This window comes from Aplidium turbinatum, chromosome 17, assembly GCF_918807975.1.
Source record: "Aplidium turbinatum chromosome 17, kaAplTurb1.1, whole genome shotgun sequence".
In the NCBI taxonomy this organism is placed as follows: domain Eukaryota; kingdom Metazoa; phylum Chordata; class Ascidiacea; order Aplousobranchia; family Polyclinidae; genus Aplidium; species Aplidium turbinatum.
The window spans coordinates 5,258,168-5,280,059 of NC_137488.1; the positions used below are offsets into that span (position 1 = coordinate 5,258,168).

The 21,892-nt window shown below is 37.0% G+C and overlaps 1 protein-coding gene across 1 annotated transcript; it reads right to left on the minus strand.

Annotated features, from left to right (window-relative positions):
* Positions 1–2,065: 2,065 nt before the first annotated feature.
* LOC145786893 (arylsulfatase-like) lies at positions 2,066–15,304 on the minus strand. Its single transcript, XM_082598633.1, has 8 exons — positions 15,236–15,304; positions 14,618–14,810; positions 14,146–14,316; positions 12,187–12,303; positions 10,526–10,744; positions 10,146–10,310; positions 6,510–6,650; positions 2,066–2,565 (listed from the first exon to the last, which is right to left on the minus strand). Exons 1-8 carry the CDS (start codon positions 15,302–15,304, stop codon positions 2,066–2,068), a joined length of 1,575 nt encoding a protein of 524 aa, XP_082454759.1.
* Between the last annotated feature and the right edge of the window lie 6,588 nt (positions 15,305–21,892).

The following is a 21,892-nucleotide window of genomic DNA, read 5'->3' on the forward strand; positions in this document are numbered from 1 at the left end:
CAGTACCAGCCATAGCACAAGATAGGCAAGACGTTTAAACTTTGCAATGGTGACCTTGCTGCAGATCTTCTGTTTCATAACCTCTTCTTCAAGGAACACGATTTTTTTTAAGCAATATAACAACTTATTCATCCAGCCGGCTTTGTTGGTTGCACCAGGTGTTTGCTGGGGAGCAATCAAATTCCCTTTTAAAGCAGAGAGAAGCAGTTGCAGCAACTCTTTATAATCCCCCCGCGGGAGATACTTAGCCTACCTTATATATTAGGAGATATTAACATAGGAGTATAATCATAATGATACTGCACGTGCACAATCATCGAACATACAATTCGATTACCTTACCAATTACACAAAATCACTTTTAAACCAATTTGTATGACTTTTGTCACCAATTGCAATGCAACTGATGAAGCTTTTCCTTATTTCAACAACGAAACAAGCTCTGGATGACTAGCAAAGTTGTGTGGCAATGTAAGGGTATCTCCAGTTTTCTTTGAACGACAATGTGAACGTATCTGTGATGCATTACTTTTCGCAAAAGCGTGATAGGATTTCGAGGCTGAATCATTAGCTACAGAAGAACTGTCTGTCGTATTCAGCTCTTGCAGAAGTCACTGTTTGATGAGTGCCAGCTTTTCGTAGCTTTTTTTTTTCAAGCCTTTTTTGGCTTCTTTCTGTAGCTTTCTTACAGCTTTCCACTTCGACGAAATATCCACACCATCCCATGAAGCAATTCTGTCTCTTTTCATTGAATGAAAAACAACCGGTCTTCCTCACTGTTGATTTGTACTTCTGCATTATGATGCCACAAGCTGCAAGTTTTCATTAACATATCCTTGTGTTTTTGAGATTTTTTGCTTGTGGCTCTTCGCTTCTGGGGAATTTTTCCAACATCTTTTGCATCATTGTAGGCTACATGGATTTCAGGTAGCCTACTTTGTATCAATTTCTGAAACTTTTATTGGTATGCCTCCCTTTCTGAAAAATAAAACTACCTGATTGTATACATATTCAGCAGCCTCATTCAAAGGTGATGTTTGGTTACTAAAATATTCAATTTTTATATAAGCAAAAATACATTTCAATACATCCAGATTTGTTGGCAAACGGCTGCCGTGGAGAACCAAGCTGACTTTGGTTGCATGCTCAGCAAGAAGCCATGAAACTTTACTGCTAGATTTTATCTCCATAATGGCCTAAAATAACATATAGAAATACATATGCACTAACTATCGGAAAGTACTACTGCAAAACAACTGTTTATTTCTTAAATCTATGATTTTTCTCTCATTTTACCTTATTCCAAAACACCACTTAAATGCTCAAACTGGTAACGCTTAGAACATCACACAACTAAGGCGAAAAATAAAATTGAATTGAGTCCTGTCTTTGTCATGAGTTACCAAGGGGGGTGGGGGGGGGGGGGGACTTGTATACCTGGGACTGGTATATAAGTCCCACCCCCCTTGGTAACTCATGACAAAGACAGGACTCGATTCAATTTTCTCTTTCGCCTTAGTTGTGTGACGTTCTAGGTTTTTCCGCTCAAACTGAACAAAATCATGCATTAATGTTTCCATTTTTTTTTGAATTTTACTAGACAGCAAAAAAACGTTCCCTAATAATATTGCAGTTCTAGTTTTATAGCTTTCGTTTGATACGAAATTATGATCAAAATCACAAAAAATGACATAGTTTAATCCAACTATGGTACCCCTAGATGTTAATGCATTCTTCTGAAAAGTTGCACATTTGCAACAATCACAAAAGGGAACATTATAATTCACTGCAGAAAATCAAACAAAAAATGAGGGGCAGATGATGCACCCTACTGCCCATACTGAACCCACATGAGATCTCACATTAACCATTGAAACAATTATTGGCAGTATAAAAACAACACTGACAAAGTTGTTTTTATACTGCCAACAAAAATATTTTTGTTTTGTAAAAACATATTTTTTAATATTGGGCAACCCACTTACCACCCATACCAAATAAAATACAAGTAGGGGTAGCTTAGATAAAAAAAGATATGAAAGGCATACAACAGCAGGTCAAGAAACTACACGTTATAATCGCACACGCAAGTAGGAGGGTTACAGCAAGGGTTCAGTTCGGGTTGAAGTGGAAGTAGCAAAGATGGAACGGGGACTATTGATGCTGTGTGGTCCACGACGAGTTGATTTACGGTGGCCAGTATAGCTTGGTTCTCAGGCGTGTTGACATCCAAAGCAACCTGCTCTGCGGGATCGCTAGCAAGATTGAACATCAGAGGAGGATTCTGTTCAAAAACAAAAGACGTGCAATCTCCTTGTGCAGAAAGACGAGAGATGGGTTGATTCAAGCAGTTTTCTGGAGGCTCCAGCGGAAATTCTTTGATAAAGTAATGGACTTTGATGTCTCCATAGCGCAAAGCAAACAGACGTTCGTTGCAATAGTGAAAAAGAATCCGAGGAGAGTCTGTTTGGTTTGTTGGTGGAGGATTGTATCGAGGAGCATATTGGAGAATATCTTCAATGGGTTTTCCATCTAGTTCATCGTATCCTGATGGCACATCTGTTTCTATAAAAACAAACCATTCGTTATAATATAACCAAATAATTTAGTGGAACCCCGCTAACCTGATCATCCACGGACTACATTCAATCTGTAGCGGGGTGACTCGCTTGCAGATTTTGCTTTGTTTGCTGCTTTTTGAAATGCACCATTAAATGCAAAAAAAAATCTTCAAGAAGTCCAAATTATTCCAATTATATTTTTTACTCCAAGGCAAGAACCTTTAAATTTTTTTCACAAATGTTTGTCTGGCAATTGTAGGCTACAAGCATCTGCTTATTGCTGTGTTTGTATTGCTACACAATATGTTGAAAATGGAAAAAAAAGACCCTGACAACAAAAAACTGTCAATTTAAATCTCAAAAACAAACTCTGAATTTGACAATAAGTTTGAGTTGTAAAAAAGCCCAATAGCAATCAAACCGCTATAAAAAGCCACGCCAACTGAGAAAAGAACTTGCAGGAAATCGCAAGTTTGACAACACTGATTTAAACTTTTCACCAGAGCTGTAGGCTACGGACAGGGTTGGAAGTCGTTAGTCAAAAAGCAATGACTATTTCACTATTCGATAGTGCCCAAAAAAGCAATGACTTTACGCTATCGATACTTAAAAAAAGCAATGAATAGCAATTACTAAAAATTGACTGGCCAAAAAACAAGCCCAAACACAAGCAATCCTCAACTCAAAAAATAAAACAAGCCCAAACTTGCTGGAAAACCGCAAGGCAGGCAACATTGTTGACGACTCTCACTGGCATGGTTTATCTGAACTGTGTTGCCGCAAAATTTTCCTTTATATTTTGAAGTTCCAAAACCGGAAAGGGAGTAGGTCGGATAGTAATCCGAAAACTAAATCTCGTAAATTCGTTTTGACGACGAAGTAAGTGAACAACAAAAAATGATTCAGCAGTTCTCCTATAAATATCGATTAGTGAAAAACGAATAATGATTTCGTTGCTTGCATAAAAAAGCAGTGAATAACGCGCATTCGATACTTATTTTTAAAAGGAATGGGTATAAGCATTCGGTATTCATAAAGCAACGAATAACGCTATCGAATAGTGACAACTAGTCGTTACTTCCAACCCTGGCTACCGATCTAAGATTTTAAGCATCCTGATCCGGTCCGGGTTTGCTTTTTGAGATCCTGATCCGACAATTTTTAGATATCTCAAATCTGGGTCCGAAACAGATCCAAATTCTTTTCACTTTAAAAGCTCATTAAAAATATTTCACTATATGACAAAACAATAAACATATTTATATTTTTGCTAAGAGATGTTTGCAAAACATTTAAAGCATGACATTTGCTAACCAAAGGCATAACTATGGGGCGCCGTTTGGAAAAACACAATTTAGCAATTTTACAACACCAATTTAGCTATATTGCAACAATTTAACTAAATTGCAACAATTTAACTAAATTGCAAAAATACAATTTAGCTATATTGCAACAATTTAACTAAATTGCAAAAATACAATTTAGCTATATTGCAACAATTTAACTAAATTGCAAAAATACAATTTAGTTATATTGCAGCAATTTAGCTAAATTGCAACAATTTAACTAAATTGCAAAAACACGATTTAGCTATATTGCAACAATTTAACTAAATTGCAAAAATACAATTTAGCTATATTGCAACAATTTAACTAAATTGCAAAAATACCATTTAGCTATATTGCAGCAATTTAGCTAAATTGCAACAATTTAACTAAATTGCAAAAATACAATTTAGCTATATTGCAACAATTTAACTAAATTGCAAAAATACCATTTAGCTATATTGCAGCAATTTAGCTAAATTGCAACAATTTAACTAAATTGCAAAAATACCATTTAGCTATATTGCAACAATTTAGCTAAATTGCAACAGTTGCAAAGGACTGTTTAGTTATATTACAACAATTTAATTAAATTGCAAAATTGCGTTAAATTGTTCTACCGGATCCGACTTCTATAAAAACGGTAGGCACTTTAACATGCAGATATCCAATCCAGCACGAACCAATCAGAAGCTACGCTTTTCATGACGTCATCAAGGTTGTGTTTGGGAAGAATAAAGAAAAAACGCAAATTCTAGCTAAATTAAATCATCGCTTTGCCATCGGTTGGCTTGGCGCATTGGGTTAAGGCGGTAGTAGTCATTACAATGATGTGGGTTCGATTCCCACCTCTGCTATAGCTCTTTTTTCTTCTGTAGTTACCAAACAAAGTTCAAAGTAATTATTAATTCTCTGGCTGAATGCTGGAATGGTCACAATAGCAGATAACGTAGCATCTCATTGGTTCGTGGTTGGATTGGATACGCGCGTGGATTATTAGAAATCTGCTTGTTAAAGTGCCTACCTATAAAAACAAACGAGATCCAGATCTAATGAACATCCGTTAAAAACGCTATGATCCGGATCCTGTTCTTATGGCTAGCCTACACCTTTTCTTCGCACCTGTCTTTTATTATGCAGTTGCTTTCTCTTATGCGTGTGTGCGCACGCTCACCCAATATGTTGTTACGTTAATCGTGTACGGAGCCGTGTGAGCACCATCTCGCCCCCTCCCCCGAAATCCACTAGTGGCCCCCTATGTCTAGTGATTGCTTCTAAAAATATAACCGAAAAGCGTTTATGGCGACAAACTTTTTTTTGAGGGGAAAAATATACATTCATCATTTTGGCAAAGGATAACCTAAAAAAATTGTCCAAACAAACGAAACGGAAAGGGGTGTGTGAGGCTTGCCCCTTAGAAAATTTTGACTGATATAATCTTTTTTTTTGTTACTTTTTAGGAGCAATAATTTTGTTTAGGCTGTCAAGATGCACACTTTGTATGTAACCAAATTTATCAAATTAAAATTGAGTTGAGCTATAAGAAGTTTGTTTAAAATTTAAGTTAATACCATTTCAAAATTTTTTTATTCACCACCACTGAAGGATTTCAATAATTTAATTCTTGAAAGATTGTATAGCCTAGTGTGTTGTAATCTTTCAGCAGGATAGAACTTCGAAAATTTTACCTGAGGTGTCCTCACCTTTACGGATAACATTTTCACTTCATAGCGTATTCACATTGAAATTTATTAATTCAATTAATTAGCTAGGCTATTTGAGTGAGCAGTGTTTATTGAAAAAACATTTTTCTAATGTGAAAATGAAAAGTAGCAGTATCCTCTCAAGAACATGTAGCTCCACACAAAGCAAACACTTCATGATTTTAAACTCTTTTTTTTTCATAGAAACTCTTGCGGATTTCTTTGTTTGTTTGTTTGTTTGTTTGTTTATCTTTATCCTGCATTGCGGGAAAGCGGACTTGAGCGCTATGCATCGGTGTACGCTTTCCAACATACACCTGACCCACGCTGCAGCCGACTGCAATGTCTGTTTCCGGTTGTCTACTCTACGTATGATTTAAATTTGGTACTACCCATTACTCGAAATCGATCACTGGGTAGAGGCAATTATCGTTAAGTTGCTTGCCCAGAGAAACAACAGCAAGTGCGGGTGGCTGGAGTCGAACACGCAGGCTCTCGACTGCGAGCCCAACGCGCTAACCACTCGGCCACGGCTGCCGACTAATACGGATCTTTTTAGTACAGATCGCTTCAGTACGGATCTCTTCATTTTCTATATTCTTTTTTGTTAAACAAAGCCAATAACTAACATCTCAATGCCGCAAGTCTACTGTATAATTAGTTAACTACCAATACATTTAGTAGTCTATAACTTTTATTAAAAATAAAAATCTAAAAAATTTCTGGACAATTGCCACCTTCTTAATAGGCTATCTGCTGACTTTATGTGGTTATTCCACCATTACAGCAAAAAGTGGAAGTGCCTAGAGAGCTTGCGATGAATTATCTCACAACAAGTTACACTAGTCTAAAGTTGAAATGTAGCATGATGGTCAACAAAGTAGGCTATTTGATATAGGCAATACTTTAATGGTCCATACCTGACAATAGATTGACAAATGTTGGGAATAAATCCATGGAACTGATCACAGATGTGCTCACAGTCCCAGCTGGAATAGTTCGAGGCCACCAAGCTACTGCAGGAACGCGAATTCCAGCCTCAAAAGATGTTCCTTTACTCCCTGAAAGAAAAAAGAGATAAAAACTGGTTGAAAAACCTTAAAGCAAACTAACTGTTTGCGTTTGCAAGGTTCTGTAGCCTACATGGTCAAAGCTCTCTTGTCTGAAATTTTCAAAGTCAAGTCAATGTAGTTGTTCTGATAGCATCATATAACAAATAAATAGGGTGAACAAAATTGTCAAAACAATAGATTGTATAACTTAGCACAATTAGATTGGAAGCGAAAAACAATTAGCGGCCGTTCGTATGCAGAGATGTACGTATACGCCGTAGACTTGCGGCGTAGACTTTTTGTTTATGCTAACGCTTATGGCCACATTTTTTTGGATAGTTGTCGCTTGAGGCTACGCCGTAAAGTTTTTGCGGTTTTTTAGTGCATAGCGTCAACGCATACTTTTTAATGTTTTAGCTGTTGTTTGCATTTTTTTTTATCAAACTGCGAAATGTTTTTTTCGCTACAACACGCCGATACCTTCCAGCGCTGCAGTTGAAAGAATGTTTTCAATGGGCAAAGACATATTGAAACCAAAACGCAGTAAAATGTCAGATGAACACTTTCAGATGCTTGTGTTTCTTCGTGGAAATTCAAAATAAAACTTGTTTGTTTCGAGTGGTTTATATACCGTGTGAATGTTTGGCACCCAGCAAACAAAATGAGTTTACGCTAGTGTATGCGCTGACGCCGCCAACTTTTTTTACAAGTTACGTTGACGCATACGGCGTATGGTTTTTCGAACGTTTGCGTTTACGCTGACGGCGTCAATATTTTTTGTATGCGCGTACATCACTGTTCGTATGAAGCAGAAAGTTTGTGGTCAGCCGAACAGAGACCTGTTATTCCATTGGGAAGAGAATAGATGGAACACCCAAAGATGATGTGGTTGGCTGTTTGCTCCTTCGCACCGCACTGACACTCAGCAGAGTACCTTATGCCCCAGCGTGTCAAGCAAGCATTGAAGCGGCCAACTCCCGTTCTTAATCGGTTCAGTGTCACCCACTCCCATCTTTGAAGCTGTGCCTTGTACAGTAGTTCCGGCCAAGCACCTCAAAAGTCCATTGCGTGCAGTTACTTTTGCACGCAAGCCGTGGATGTGCTGCTTGTACGTCAGTTGTCTATCCAGTTTCACCCCGAGGTAAGTTGGTTGACTCTTGAACGGTCTGACAACCATTGACTTCGACCTTCAATTTCCTGTAGACTTGGTGATTATTGAGATGAAAAGTACTGACAGTAGTCTTTGTAGCACTGAGTTGCAGTCTCCACGTAAGGTAGGCTACCCTTCCCTAATAAGGCCCGCCTTTTTGATTTTGTCGCAATTTAATCATAAAATGAAAAAATCGGGTACCAATGTGTGTTTTATTGTGTTTTAGCATCATTAAAGCACTTCTTTGGAATGATTTTAATAACATATTGACCACAGTTTTAAAGTTATAGTTGATTTGCTAATTACTTCTGAGTGGGCCTTAAAAAGGCACTATTGCCTTAATAAGGCCAGCCTTCTAAACTCAATTTTTTGAACCATAAATTGAGGGAAAAAAACGATACACAACATCAAAACAGTGAAAAACCCGAAAAACAATGTAGTTACCACAGCTTATCACAAAAAAGAAATGTTAGACTTCACGTAGTGAGTTCATGTAAGTTCTTTTCCAATCAATTGTAAGTTCGCGCAAACAAGTTTTTTTTTTCAATCACAAGTTCAAATAAATTTCTTCAAAGAAATTCTTTTTCAACAGTAAAACATTTACATATCACAATCAGGGCATATAAATTTGTCATCATCTTTTGTTAAACCAACACAGTCTTCATGCTTGCCTATCATATTTTACAACTTTTACGTTGCCTCATGTCGGAGACTATATTTTCTAAACAGAGGCCCATCGAGCAACACCAATCTCCTACACTTGGACGTCTTTGCATATTTACTGTTTTCCCCTTTCGTTTTACCTTTCCTCTCCCTTTTCCATACGTGTCAAACAGAGACTTCGATACAGTTGTTGCTCGATAATTAATGCTCCTTTTTCTTTGCCCCGCTTCTTGCTTAGGGTATTTGCTGAAGGTGTAGCCATAATGCTATGACATGGTGTTGATATGGGGGGGCTGTGTTGAAATCCAATGACTTGTTGATGGTTGAGGAAAGATCCCATGACTTGTTTATATTTGTGGAGACATCTCATGACTTGTTAACGGTTGTTGAGACATCTTATAACTTGTTGATATTTGTGGAGACATCTCATGACTTGTTAACGATTGTGAAGACATCCCATAACTTGTTGATATTTGTGGAGACAATTATGACTTGTTGACGGTTGTGGAGACACACCACAACTTGTTGGTGGCTGTGAAAACATATCATGACTCGGTGATGGCAGCTGAGATTGGTCACCGACTGTAGGCCCTATGGTTAATGTTGGTGACGCCACTTGGAGCAAAGACATGGTCAGTAGGCTAGTAGTCTTGTTATCAAATGGAAAAATGTCAAATCCTAATAAAAACGAAACCCAATTTTGGCGAAACAGGTAAGCTATTTTGTGCCCTAACCACATGGTGGTGGCGTTTTGATCTGAGGTTGTGCTTGTTATCTGCCAGTAAGGGAGTATCAACTGCACTATCTTTCTCCTAACAGCCCACAATTGAATGCCAAGGGTACCTGCCCTAATAAGGCCCATGGCTGATTTTTATGGGCCTTGTTAGGGCAACTCTTCACAATCAGTTTAACGTAAACTACCTAAATACACTATCCAAGAAAGGTCAATACGTCAATACATGTTGAAACTTTAGACCCTTTAGCTTTAGCATATCCTGAAACTCTAACAAAGGTAGAAAACAAACACCACTTACGGAAACACGCAGATAGATTAGTACTGAACAAAATTTTACTCCTGCAAGATAGCTTTCAGAAATTTACAACTAACTCTGCTGGCATGTGGTTTCTTCTAGGAAACCAAATTACTTTTCTGTTCATTTACATAATTATCGCAGCCAATTGGATTACCACAGCTGTTCCTTGCTTGCTTTGGTTTTCCAGATATGAAAGGGTGGGCCTTATTTAGGCACGGGCCTTATTTGGGAAGAGTAGCCTACCTTATTTAAGTATTCCGAAATTTTTTTCATGTCTGACTCCTGTGAGTGCTCCACATTGGACAAGATTCTATTAGTCGCTAGTAGGGCTACAGCGTCGGCATAACCATATTGCTTTGACTTGGTGCAGGGAAGGTCGCTGATGTAGATATTAAATAGCAGTGGTGCCAAGGTTGATCCTTGAGGCACGCCGTTTTTCAAAGAGCGAGGTCAGCTACTTTGTCCATCGCTGGTGTAAAGTGTGAAACGTCTACTAGAGATCATCTCCAAAATGAATAAGCGGTAATCTATGGACACAAACCAAATAGATAGCTATGAATTTTGATCGCTTTCTTTTGTAAATTATTTACCACTTCTGCAGTTAAAATTAGCTTGCATAAGTTAAATTTTTTGACTAAAAACTCTATTTAATTTCACCTCTGAAGGGTCCATTTTCACCCCCAGCAGGGCACAAATCAACGATGCCTCCATTGTCAGATAAAAAGAGAACAAGAGTATTGCGATCTATGTTGAGATCTTCAAGATGATCAAGAATAGTTGAAACAGCTGAAGCCATTTCATTGACATTGTCACCATATTCACCTGTTTGGAACATGTATTTCAGTTACAGTTATCAACACCACTAACAAAGAAAGTAACACTTCATTAGCTTGCTCATAAATTTTTTTTTAATTTTTGCATTAAATTATAACAAATTTACAACATATAGGCCCACTACTATAGCCTATTTGTAAAGATGTTAAAGTCTAGTTAATCAAAAATAATTGTGTTGAGTAGTTTTCTCCATTCAACTTCACCTCTCTTGGAGCTTCCACAAAACCTTGGTGCACAAAACATAGGCCTGTGAGTTTGGGAAAAAGAGAAATAAAAAAAGAATTTGTTTTTCTTGTTTTCAGTGATAAAACCCTTTGCATCATCGACCATTTTGTCTGTGAGTGTTGTGAAATTGATAGGCTGCTGCACTATTTGATCATCGTTGTAAAGGAAGCAGAAAGTCTTCATAAAGTCGCTGGAAACTGGAAGAAATAATATCAGGTGTTATTGTGGCTTGGCAATAACATAGCCTACAACTTTGCTGAGTCATGACTAGGCGCCAGCAGTGTTAATGCATTGTCCACATTTTAACAAATTCTTTCACAGTAGGCCTAGCCTATTTTATTATAAAAAATGTGAGAGTGTTTATCGTTTTTTAAAATGATAAAAGTAACATTTTCATTTTTTCCACATTAACTGTATTGCTTTGGAGGTGTAGTAGTTTATTAAAAATAGAAAGAAGCTTTTACTTTTTAAAAAATCTTTAAAAGACTGTGATGGTAGGCCTATACTATTTTTTTAAAACGTTCTACAGCACAAAAAGCTTATAAACAATAAAAACAACCATGTCTACCTAAAGATACGGCCTGATTTGTCACATTTTGCAGAAATTTCTAGATTTTGCTAACTTTGGGCGAGTGTTTAAATAATTTTTTCTAAAAGTTCTATTTTTACGCTTTCTTTGCTGTTTTTCCGAGATGACACAATAGGTTTTAACATCCTCAGATGTTGAAAAACAAAGAAAATTTGATTTCGAAGATTTTAGTTAGACTGTTAATTTTTCAATAACAGTCTGATTTAGCGTTTTTCAACTTACTTTTTCTCATTTGCTACTGCTTCTCCAAGGCAACAAAAAGCTTTTATATCATCAGGAGACAGCAAAAAGCAAAAACATCTTAGAAAATGTCTATCAAACACTCGCAGTAGCTGTAATCAAAATCTGCAAAATGTGACAAATCAGGCCGCATCTCCAGGTGGCCATGAAACAACCTTAAAACTAGTATAAAGCGTGTAGATGTTGCAATAAATCTACGCCTTGATATCTTAAAGGGGTATTAAAGGAAAAACCTGACTTGGCGATTTTCCACGTTCTTTGTGTTTAACATGCTACCATAAAACGATTTTCAATAAAATTTTGCCCCATTGCGGTCTGACCACCATTGTGCGCGTGCTTTTGTCAGAGCTTTCAAAACGAGATTGGCCTGAGCAACGAAGCGTGCGACTGTAAAGAACGTCATAAAGTCTACGTCATAAAGTCTAGCAATCAACCGATCACGCAATAATTGTTACTGCGGGCGATTTGACTGTAGGCTATGTATGTATTTACATCAAAACAGCACATTTTAACATCAAAACAGCAGACAGTTTGCTCAAAACATCAGATTGGTAACGTGGTTTTTGTTATTGCTGGACTTTATGACGTATTCTTGAGCTGTGTTTGCACGTTTTGGTCATTTTGAAAAAAATGAAAATAAATGAAACACTGGACTTTGGGCCTTGCCAGCGCCATTGAAAACAAATTTTTTTGGGTAATTGTTTTTGAAATGTATTCTTGAATGTTCAGTTTACTCATTTTAATGCTTAATTCCGGTTTGAAATTTTCCTTTAGTATGCCTTTAACTTGCTGTAGGATAGCGTGGTTTACTTACAACGTCGGCATTGCATAAACTAATGGCAGAAAATGGTAAATTAGTTCCCACATAATCAAAGCCGTGATTTTTCGGAAGATGAAATCCGTCAGTGTTTGTTTCTTTATTGATTCCTGGAAATGTCAGTTTCATATAATTTTGCATAGCTTGTTTTTTTATGCACAACATTTAAAGCGGACAAGCTATTTATTGATATTCAGGCTACTAAAAACGTGTACTTTCAAAATTAAACTTTCTTAAAAATAATTGAAATTTTTGTTATGACATTCAACCATGGCGACCTTCAATCATGCCGAAAACTAGAAAAAGAAGCCACGATTAATGATTATTACGATTAATGATTAATGATTATTATTAATTTAGAGCAAGTAGGCTTCAATTCAGTTTAATTCAGTTTAGTTTGTTTTTATTTCTGACCATCTTAACGAAAAACAACATATGTCAAACATTGCAGAGATCTAGAAAAGAGTAGAAGCGACAAAACGTGATACCAAAACAGGACAATCAGTTCAAAATATGGCACGGCCGCAATACCTTAATAAAATTAAAAATATATTTGCATATAAAAAACAAAGAGAGAACAAAAGATTGCTTTTTGTTTCTGAATGAAAAAACTGTTATAGCCAGCTGTTTATGTAACATAACCTGACAAAAACAACTCTATCAGGTTAGCAGTAGGCCTATACTGCTTTCAACATTGGTAATGACTAATGACTAGGGCAAGTTTTTATTGACCTAAAAATCCCAAAAGATTAGCTTTAAAATTCAATAAAATTGACTTTTTAACTAACGAAAATTTAACTAAATGAATCATTGTTCCTTTTATTTTATATCTAAAATAAAGCTGGTTAAACTGAAAAAATGTAGCCTAACTCAATAAAAACAAAAATTGAAATCTTCAACGGAATATATTAGGCACGACTGAAGGCTGTATAAGCAATCAACTAACTCCACAATGAACATCACGTTTACTAAGAACAAAAGTTGAAATGTGACGTAATATTCAGTTTAGTAGGTCATAGTCCAAAGAAGGACTGCAATAATTTCTCCCTAGAGCAGTGTAATGTTCATAATCATGAAAGAAATCAACGGCTACAGTCGAAGCGGTACAACTCCTCAATCGACGGCACGCCTTTTGGTGTCTCGCCTAAGACACAACCACATGCTCTTGAGCGGTGTCGAACCAGTGCTCAATCAACTTTCTGGTCTTTCTATGTCCATTATTCTGGAAATGTTGTCATTGTTTTGTAGTGTTTTTAATGTTAAGAAGCTAAATGAAGCACAGATTGAGATCGATGAACAAAGAGTTGTTAAAACAGACACTTATCAGTTTTTCTTAACATTTGAAAGAAAACATTTGGACTGGGCATGGCAATTACAGTAGCCTACATAAAATTGACTTTATCGACCTAAAATTAAAAAACATACCAAACGTTAAAAACTTGACTTTTTATTGACCTATCAAATCAAAATTTTGAAACTTACTCCTTGTGTCCAGAACTACAATTTTGGTAAAGAAGTCACTTTTTTCAACCACAGACATATACAACCAAGCAACCACACGGCATTTAATCCATTAAAATTGAACATAAACTATAAGCTACAAACGTTTTCGGCCATACACACGTTAGCCCTTATCAAGTAACAAAAAAATAACTGCTTATCATATCTACAATGAAAATGAATAACTGATCAAAACACTGAATTTAAATTCAGTTCAGTGGTTCAATTCAATTCAATTCAGTGTTTAGATCAGTTATTCATTTTCATTGTAGATATGATAAGCAGTCATTTTTTTGTTACTTGATAAGGATTAACGCGTGTATGGCCGAAAACGTTTGTAGCTTATAGTTTACAGTATGTTCAATTTTAATGGATTATGTTAAATGCCGTGTGGTTGCTTGGTTGTATGACAGGTCTGGTTCGATTCTAGGTCAAGTCATAAATTCCCATACCTAAATGCCATTTTCCCACCATTCCTGTGACGTAACCGAACTCTTTGACTTTTTCCGCGATTGTTGTCTCACTTCTGTTGATCCCTCCTGGAGAGTCGCTTGAGAAAACAGGAGGAATTAGATTGGTGGACATCTCGGAAACAAAAAATCCACTTCTAATAGGATAACGACCTGTGAAAGAGTATGAGACAATAGCTAAACAATCAAACAATGTTTACTGTATGTGTTGCAAAACTGTAGGCTACATCAAAATGAAAACGTTTTGATTTGCATGTTGTCATGCTTAATTTGTTAAAATGCTTTATAGTCCTATTATTATTATTGATAGTACTTTTAGGCTACATATTATCCATACCGTACTTCAAATGGTATTCTACTGCAGCTAATTTTTGATATTCGCCTATGAAAACAACACTTGCTAATGTAAGTAGCCTTGTGGTACTTGACACAGTGTTTGTTTGTTTGTTTTTACCTGTGAGAGTGGCCAAACGACTAGGAGAACATACAGAAGCCGGAGAATACCATTGGGTAAACTTCATTCCTTCTTTCACCATCCTATCAATACCTCCGAACTCCTGAGTGGGATGTCCGTACGACTGAAAGTCACCGTATGCTGTATCATCAGCCAGGAACAAAATGATGTTGGGAGGTCTGTTTCCTTGTCCCTGGAATGCATTTTCAAAATTGTTGCTGAATTAACAAAAGTCGTATCTTTAAGTAAATAAAAATAACAGTAACCTCTCAAGTACATGTAGCTCCACACAAAATGAAATTTACATGACTTTTGACTATTTTTTATTTCTTTAAAAGTAATGTTTAAAAAGACATGAGTGTTCAAAAAGAATGTATAAAAAGACATTATTAAAATAACTACGGACAGTGGGCAGTGTTTTGATCTTCCGATCTCTTCAGCGTAGTAAAATGAAAGTGCAAAGTTGTCTTGAAGTTTTGAGATGATGGTTTTTAAGAGTGATTTTAATAAGCCAATGAGAATTGATTTAATTAAAAAAATTCTCATTGGCTTATCAAAATCACTCTTAGAAACCATCATCTCAAAACTTCAAGACAACTTTCCACTACAACAACTCACGTCCCACAGGGCACTCGGGACGGTAAATGGAAAAACTCTCGCCCCCGGTGTCCAACGAGAGGAACTCATCCTCCTGATCCTAAGCAAGTGCACTTCTCAGTGCAGGCAGTTCCACCTGTCGCAAGCGCCGGAGTAACACTATTGCAGTATTGTCATAATTTTAATTAGTATTACACACAGTGAATCAACCCAAAAAAGCTATGCCACTTTCTCCATAGTGGTAAGTTAACATATAATAGATTGATTTTTTGTATCAAGTAATTGTCATTACTTTTCCTTGGTTTCCGAAACTTTTTTTCGCATGATTCCAAAGATCGTAAGACCATCGACGACGACGAATTCTATGAACAAAAATATTTAAAATCACATTTTGCAAACTATGCAAGGTCGCAATGAAATCGAACCAGCTTTAAATTGAAAGAGAACAAATTTTTCTGAGACTATTATTGAAACGAAATCAAAACAAAAGATTTCACGTAACAATGAAATATTTAGGTTTTACATCACCTAAATTTTATGTTAGAACTGGAAAAAGTATTTCACATTTCGTAAAAGCTTGCATCAAGATAAAAAGCTTTGCTTCTTCTTTTTCTCATTCGACGAAGAAGAAGAAGATAAAAAGCTTTGCTTCTTCTTTTTCTCATTCGACGAAGAAGAAGAAGATAAAAAGCTTTGCTTCTTCTTTTTCTCATTCGACGAAGAAGAAGAAGATAAAAAGCTTTGCTTCTTCTTTTTCTCATTCGACGAAGAAGAAGAAGATAAAAAGCTTTGCTTCTTCTTTTTCTCATTCGACGAAGAAGAAGAAGATAAAAAGCTTTGCTTCTTCTTTTTCTCATTCGACGAAGAAGAAGAAGATAAAAAGCTTTGCTAAACTTTGTTTATGGCTATTGTAAGCTTAAGAAACTATTTTTTCCATGTAGGATAAAAACTTAAGAAGGATTATTTTCACCATAAAAAATTGACTTCTCATCACTTACTTACTTTTCTTCGAATTTATCTGAAAAACTCGTTTGAATCAAAATCGTGAAAACCAAGACTTTGAATACCACAACACTTTTCCACTTCATCTCATTTCTTGACAAACACACAAATTTTCAACACTGGAGCGTTGGTGCAAATACACAAGGTTGCTATTTATTACAGTTTTCGGAGCTAAACATTCAATTACAGTTAAAAAAATCCATCAGGTAGTTAGGCTACCACTGTCAAAACTTAAAACAATTTTTGGTACAATATGACAGAAAGCAATCACAAGGGTTACTCTCAATGACTGATGACCAGGGGCGCCAGAAGCGGGGGGGCAGGGGGGCGGATGCCCCCCTGCCCTCAATTTTTTTGCAGATGGAGGGGCAGGGGGGCAATGGTGCCCTTTTGAAGTCATGTAAGCTACTGCACATTTTGCAATATAACAATTTTCTGCTATTCGCTTTTAGCCTAATTATAATCTTTCAATTTTGCCTCAAAATAATATTTACGGCACAAAATTTTGCAACACAGCAGCCTACAGGCCTTAATAGGCCTACTCGTTTTTCTTTTTGGCAGCCATCGTGGCCTACCGGGAACTTTTTCTCGGCGGCCAAATTTGCGTGCTTGGAGGCCAAAATACAAAAAAAAGCACGATAACACAAGTAAATATAATTAAACTTGCAACAATGCTAAAATGATCACTTAGCGTTGTTGAAGTCTGGGCCTGGGCGACGTCCGACGGTCCGACAATAGAATCGTTGCACCACGCAATAACTGCTTTATCGGGATTGTCATCCAGTAGGCTACTGCGGGACCATCCAACGACACTAGCACAAGTGTCTCCAATGTGGCTGATTTTAAAGAAGTTCGCCATTCCCCTAGAATTCTTTTTTGGAACGAAAAACAACTTTCGACATGTGTTGACGATGACGGCAAGGTAATAAAATAAGTATTTTAATAATGTGAAGGACATTACTAAAAGTAGCATAATTTTTGCAAAATATGATCAAAAAATGTTTTCCCCTCGGATGTCAACTAACCTAGTTCTCCTTTCAACGATTCAATGTCCGACAACATCGAATCGACATAAAAACGACAATATTGCCAGCCAATGTAATTTTACACTTTTCGGATTAAGACTTTGTTAAAATGAACGCCGGGAATTTCAAACAAGACTTACAGCGCTGGTGATCGCAGATGGATATATTCCATACAACAGCAAATGCTCCCGCACAATACAACAGTGGTGATTATGACGTGCTGACCTAATGCTGCGTCACTCTTTGATACTACATATTTGCGACAGTTAATCCACGATCATTCTATTGCGAAATCAAATAATTGGCTAGAAGAGACCGGCGGCCAAACTTGGCCGATTGAGGAGGTAGCACCGGCGGTCATTCAAGCACTACTTAGCGGCCATGGCCGCCGGCTGCTTTAAAGCTTGACAGTAGGTTACATCAGTATAACATAGCAATATGATGCCCTTCTTTGTATACCGGACGCTTGTAGATCATTACTCAATACTGTAGTGAGCTGATAGATTAGCATTATCGCTATATCTTATCTTAAAACTTGAAAAAAAAATTGGCCTTTTAGTAAACAAAAGTGCCCTTTTTTTATAATCTTGCCCCCCCAGTCAAAAATCGTTCCGGCGCCCCTGCTGATGACACTTAATTACACATGCTAAACCATGATCACAAAATTGGAATGCTTAAAACTACTTTAAACCATTTAAAAAAAAATATTTCACTAAACTAATATCCGTCCTGCAACTGCCTCAGTCCGCATCTTGTGATACCATCGTTTTTTTGTGGTTAAACACAGTTCTAGGAAAAGTTTGCTTGATTAGTTGCATTAATAAACCAACAAGCAAAACAAAACCGAGACACAGCGTGGCATTCATCGAGCTTCAAAGTTTTCTATGATACAATATGTTGTTCTAGGATACAATAAGTGTCAAGATGTCTTTTGGTTTCGTTTACTTTCATCAAAACTTGCTGTTAACGTTTTGTTTCTGCTTAAAAATAAGATTTGGCATATAAGAGAATAAAAACTCAGTTCTCTAAAAGATCGTGCATTTCGATTTAATCTCTCATGATAAACTCTTTTTGTAAATCAATCTTTCTTACGTAGGCTGTGTATAGGCTACCTGCAAATTTTTCTTACGTTTTTTATTTAGTTTACAAAACCATTCCATAACGAAAGTTGTAGGCCTAATGGGGTATAAAATTTAGGCTATGTAGCTTTTCTCTTTTTTGTTGTTGTAGTAACGTAGGCACCATCTTGCATAATCCAGTAGGTCTACAGTACATCATTATCACATTCCTGCGTAAATCTGTTTTTTTATCAGCTCTGGCTTCTGAAGTCATATTCGCCTTAACTTGATAAACAGTGAACAATTTTGCTTTCTCATAAAGTAGGCTATATAAAGCTTGTTTTTTTCGAAAGCACCATTGGCATGAATTAGCCTACGTCTTATAATTCCTGTAAACCCGTTCTTTGGCCAATTGAGGTTTCTGATGTCGTACCAATTCTAATCGTCTTAACTTGGCAAACAATAAACATGTTCGCTTATTTTTTGTGGCAGTTGAGATGAGCGCAATTGTTTATAAACCTATTCTGGCGATTTGCCAGCCTTATAAAAACTTCTTTCCTTTTTTTTCTTTTCTGTTGATTATAAAATCGACTATCGTATAACATTTGTGACTTACCACGACAGTTTGAAATAAAATGTACACTATTGTGTATGATCCAGGACCGGTGGAAACCAGAGAATTTTGTTTATTTGGAATACCATTTAGGTGCAATCTATGTAGGCCTATAGTAACATAACTTGCGTCTTTTAGGACAGGGGTGGGGAACCTGCGGCCCGCGGGCCGAATGCGGCCCGCGTGACTGTTCCATGTGGCCCGCGTCAAAATTTCTTTACCCAAAATATAATTGAAACAACAGTTCAAAAAAGAGTAGGCTCTGCATTCTCGGTAGCCTATATTGCGAATAGCCTTCTATGACTAGTTAATCCATCATAGAAGGTCATTTCAACAACAATGTGTAGCCTACGTCACATTGTGACTCGTGAAAAGTGTTTTGCAGAGTAGCCTACTTCCCAAATTAGCAAAATTTTATGTTGTATAATGGCTTCTGGAAAGAAAAGAAAGATTGGTGATGAAGGCAGAATGTTCCAGAAAAATTGGAACTGACTGATAAAAACGTGGAGATGCAGTTAAGAGTTGCAACATCTTCCGTGTCAACAGACATCACACGACTCACCAAAAATAAAAACTTTCAGCCATCCCACTAGCTGTGAAAGTGAAATGAATCATTGTCTACTTCGCTGCATTTTTTATCTGTAAATAAAATTTCAACACTTTTATTGGCCCGCCTGTGTTATTTCTCATTTTATGTGGCCCGCAATACTAAAAAGGTTCCCACCCCCTGTTTTAGGAGAAAAATACAAAGGCGTAGGATGGAATTCATTAACCCGAGGCCCGAGGCATTGATTAAAATTGCAAAGTTATTAGTCTAATACAGTGGTTTTCAACCTTTTCAGGTGGGGACTTTTCTCACGTCAACATAAAAATTCGCGGACTCAAACAGTGCCCGTGGAAGTTACAAGAAAGAAAGCAGTTCAGCGACTATTGTAAATTTAACAGAAGTGGTTTGTTTGCTTCCCACGCATGAGATCTGTGAGAAACTTGACCTCGACATTGTTTCACAAGTTGAAATCAAGAATCATGGCTGACTACAGTATGTGCACATCTGATAACCTATCGCTTAAGAGGGCCTGAGGTCAAAAATTTAAATTTTTTAAATGATTCTTCAGTAGTAAAGTATTGCCTTTTTGAAAACAAAGTTTGGTAGGCTATATCTTTCTGTTTGGTAGAAATAACAAAATGAAAAGAAGCCACCGGATGGCGCTGCGTGCATTGTTACGTCATTAGCGGGAGACGCAGTTGTTGGCTGCACTCGTTTACCTTGGAAATGTCGCATAGGTTACTGTAGTTAACAGAAGATCAACACTAACAAGTTACATTGCAATACAACTTGAAATCTCTTAAAGATGTCTGAAATTAGACAGAAATTTTTGTTTGAACCAAAAAGACGGCGATTTGACAGCAATGAACATCACTCTGATTTGAGCTTAGTAGGCCTACCAATTCTGAGAGCAGTCGGATGGAAAACTTGCATTAGTGTAGATATGAAAATTGGGCTATCACGCCAACAATAATCGAAAGCAAATGTTGCCAGGAAAGTCATGCCGTGGTAAACAAAATGAACACAGCCCGCCAGTGTATATTGTATAACCCAGGCCAGCAGGTTTGGAAAGATGTGCCTGGATAAAGACGTGTTGGCAACCGTATTTGTTTTGTTTTTTGTTTTCCATATCTTTATCCTGCATCGCGGGAAAGCGTACTTGAGCGCTATGCATCGGTGTACGCCTTCCGACGTACACCCGACCCTCGCTGCAGCCGACTGCAATGTCTGTTTCAGGTTGTCTTCTCTACTTATGACTTAAATTTGGTACTACCCATTACTCGAAATCGATCACTGGGTAGAGGCAACTATCGTAAAGTTTCTTGCCCAGAGAAACAACAGCAAGTGCGGGTGGCTGGAGTCGAACATGCAGGCTCTCGACTGCAGCTAACCACTCTGCCACAGCTGGCGATAGGATGGAATTTATGGTTGCGCTGAAGGGAATAGTCGGAGAGGATCTCCAAGATCCAATCTCGTACAGGTCAGTTTTGATCGTTGCAAAATTTTATCCAAATTTATAATATCAGAACCCATAGTGAACTGTGATCTTATAAATTTGTGTTGCATATAGCCTACGATATCGCAGAAAGTCCACACAGGACAAAGTTTGGCAATTGTTTACACTTTATCAGTGTAGCCTACATGCTCATTGCTCACTTGCCTGTGAGTCACGATTTTCATGGTTTCCACTTCTACCTCATTTTTTACTTGTTCTACAGAGTCAAAGCACAAGGTCTAGTCCAGTGGTTCCCAACCTTTTTCATCCGTTGGACCCTTTTAGTTAATATTCAAATCTAAATTCCCCCCCTTTAAATTTAGTTTGTTAAAAACTCGTTTGCATTAATATTTTAATTTAAGTCTTGTAAGATAAATTAAACTTTCACTAGTAAAAAGGTTTTTAGAGTGTAATATTCCTTTTCATACTAAAATAATTTAATTACGGTAATGAAGAACGTTGCTGAAAAGTATTTTATTCAAAGAAAAAAAAAATACGATACAAAGACCAGCTGAAAGTCTCCCTCAACCATGCAAACATCGCTTTGGATTCATGGGAACAACTTGCTAGTGACAGATCAACTCTGGAGAAAAAAAAATTAAGAAAAGCACGAAAATTTTTGAAAAAAGCAAGATACAAAAGGCCCATGAAAAACGAAACACGAGAAAAGAAAAGCTAAAACTACTACGTTCCCCACCATCCATACAATGTGATTTTTCCCACGTCCTTTCCATCATAGACTGGGCCTCCAAAGCCACATATGACATCACCGTCCAAAGCCAAATTCGATCGGACACGAGCTGGAGCCAACGACATTCAAAATGTAAGAGTCGATGCATAAGAGTCTGTGTGAAGCTTGTGGTTTATTTTGTTTTGACAACTCGACAACAACAAAATGTAGTGGAAGAGTGTTCGAAAGAGCATAACGAATATCATTC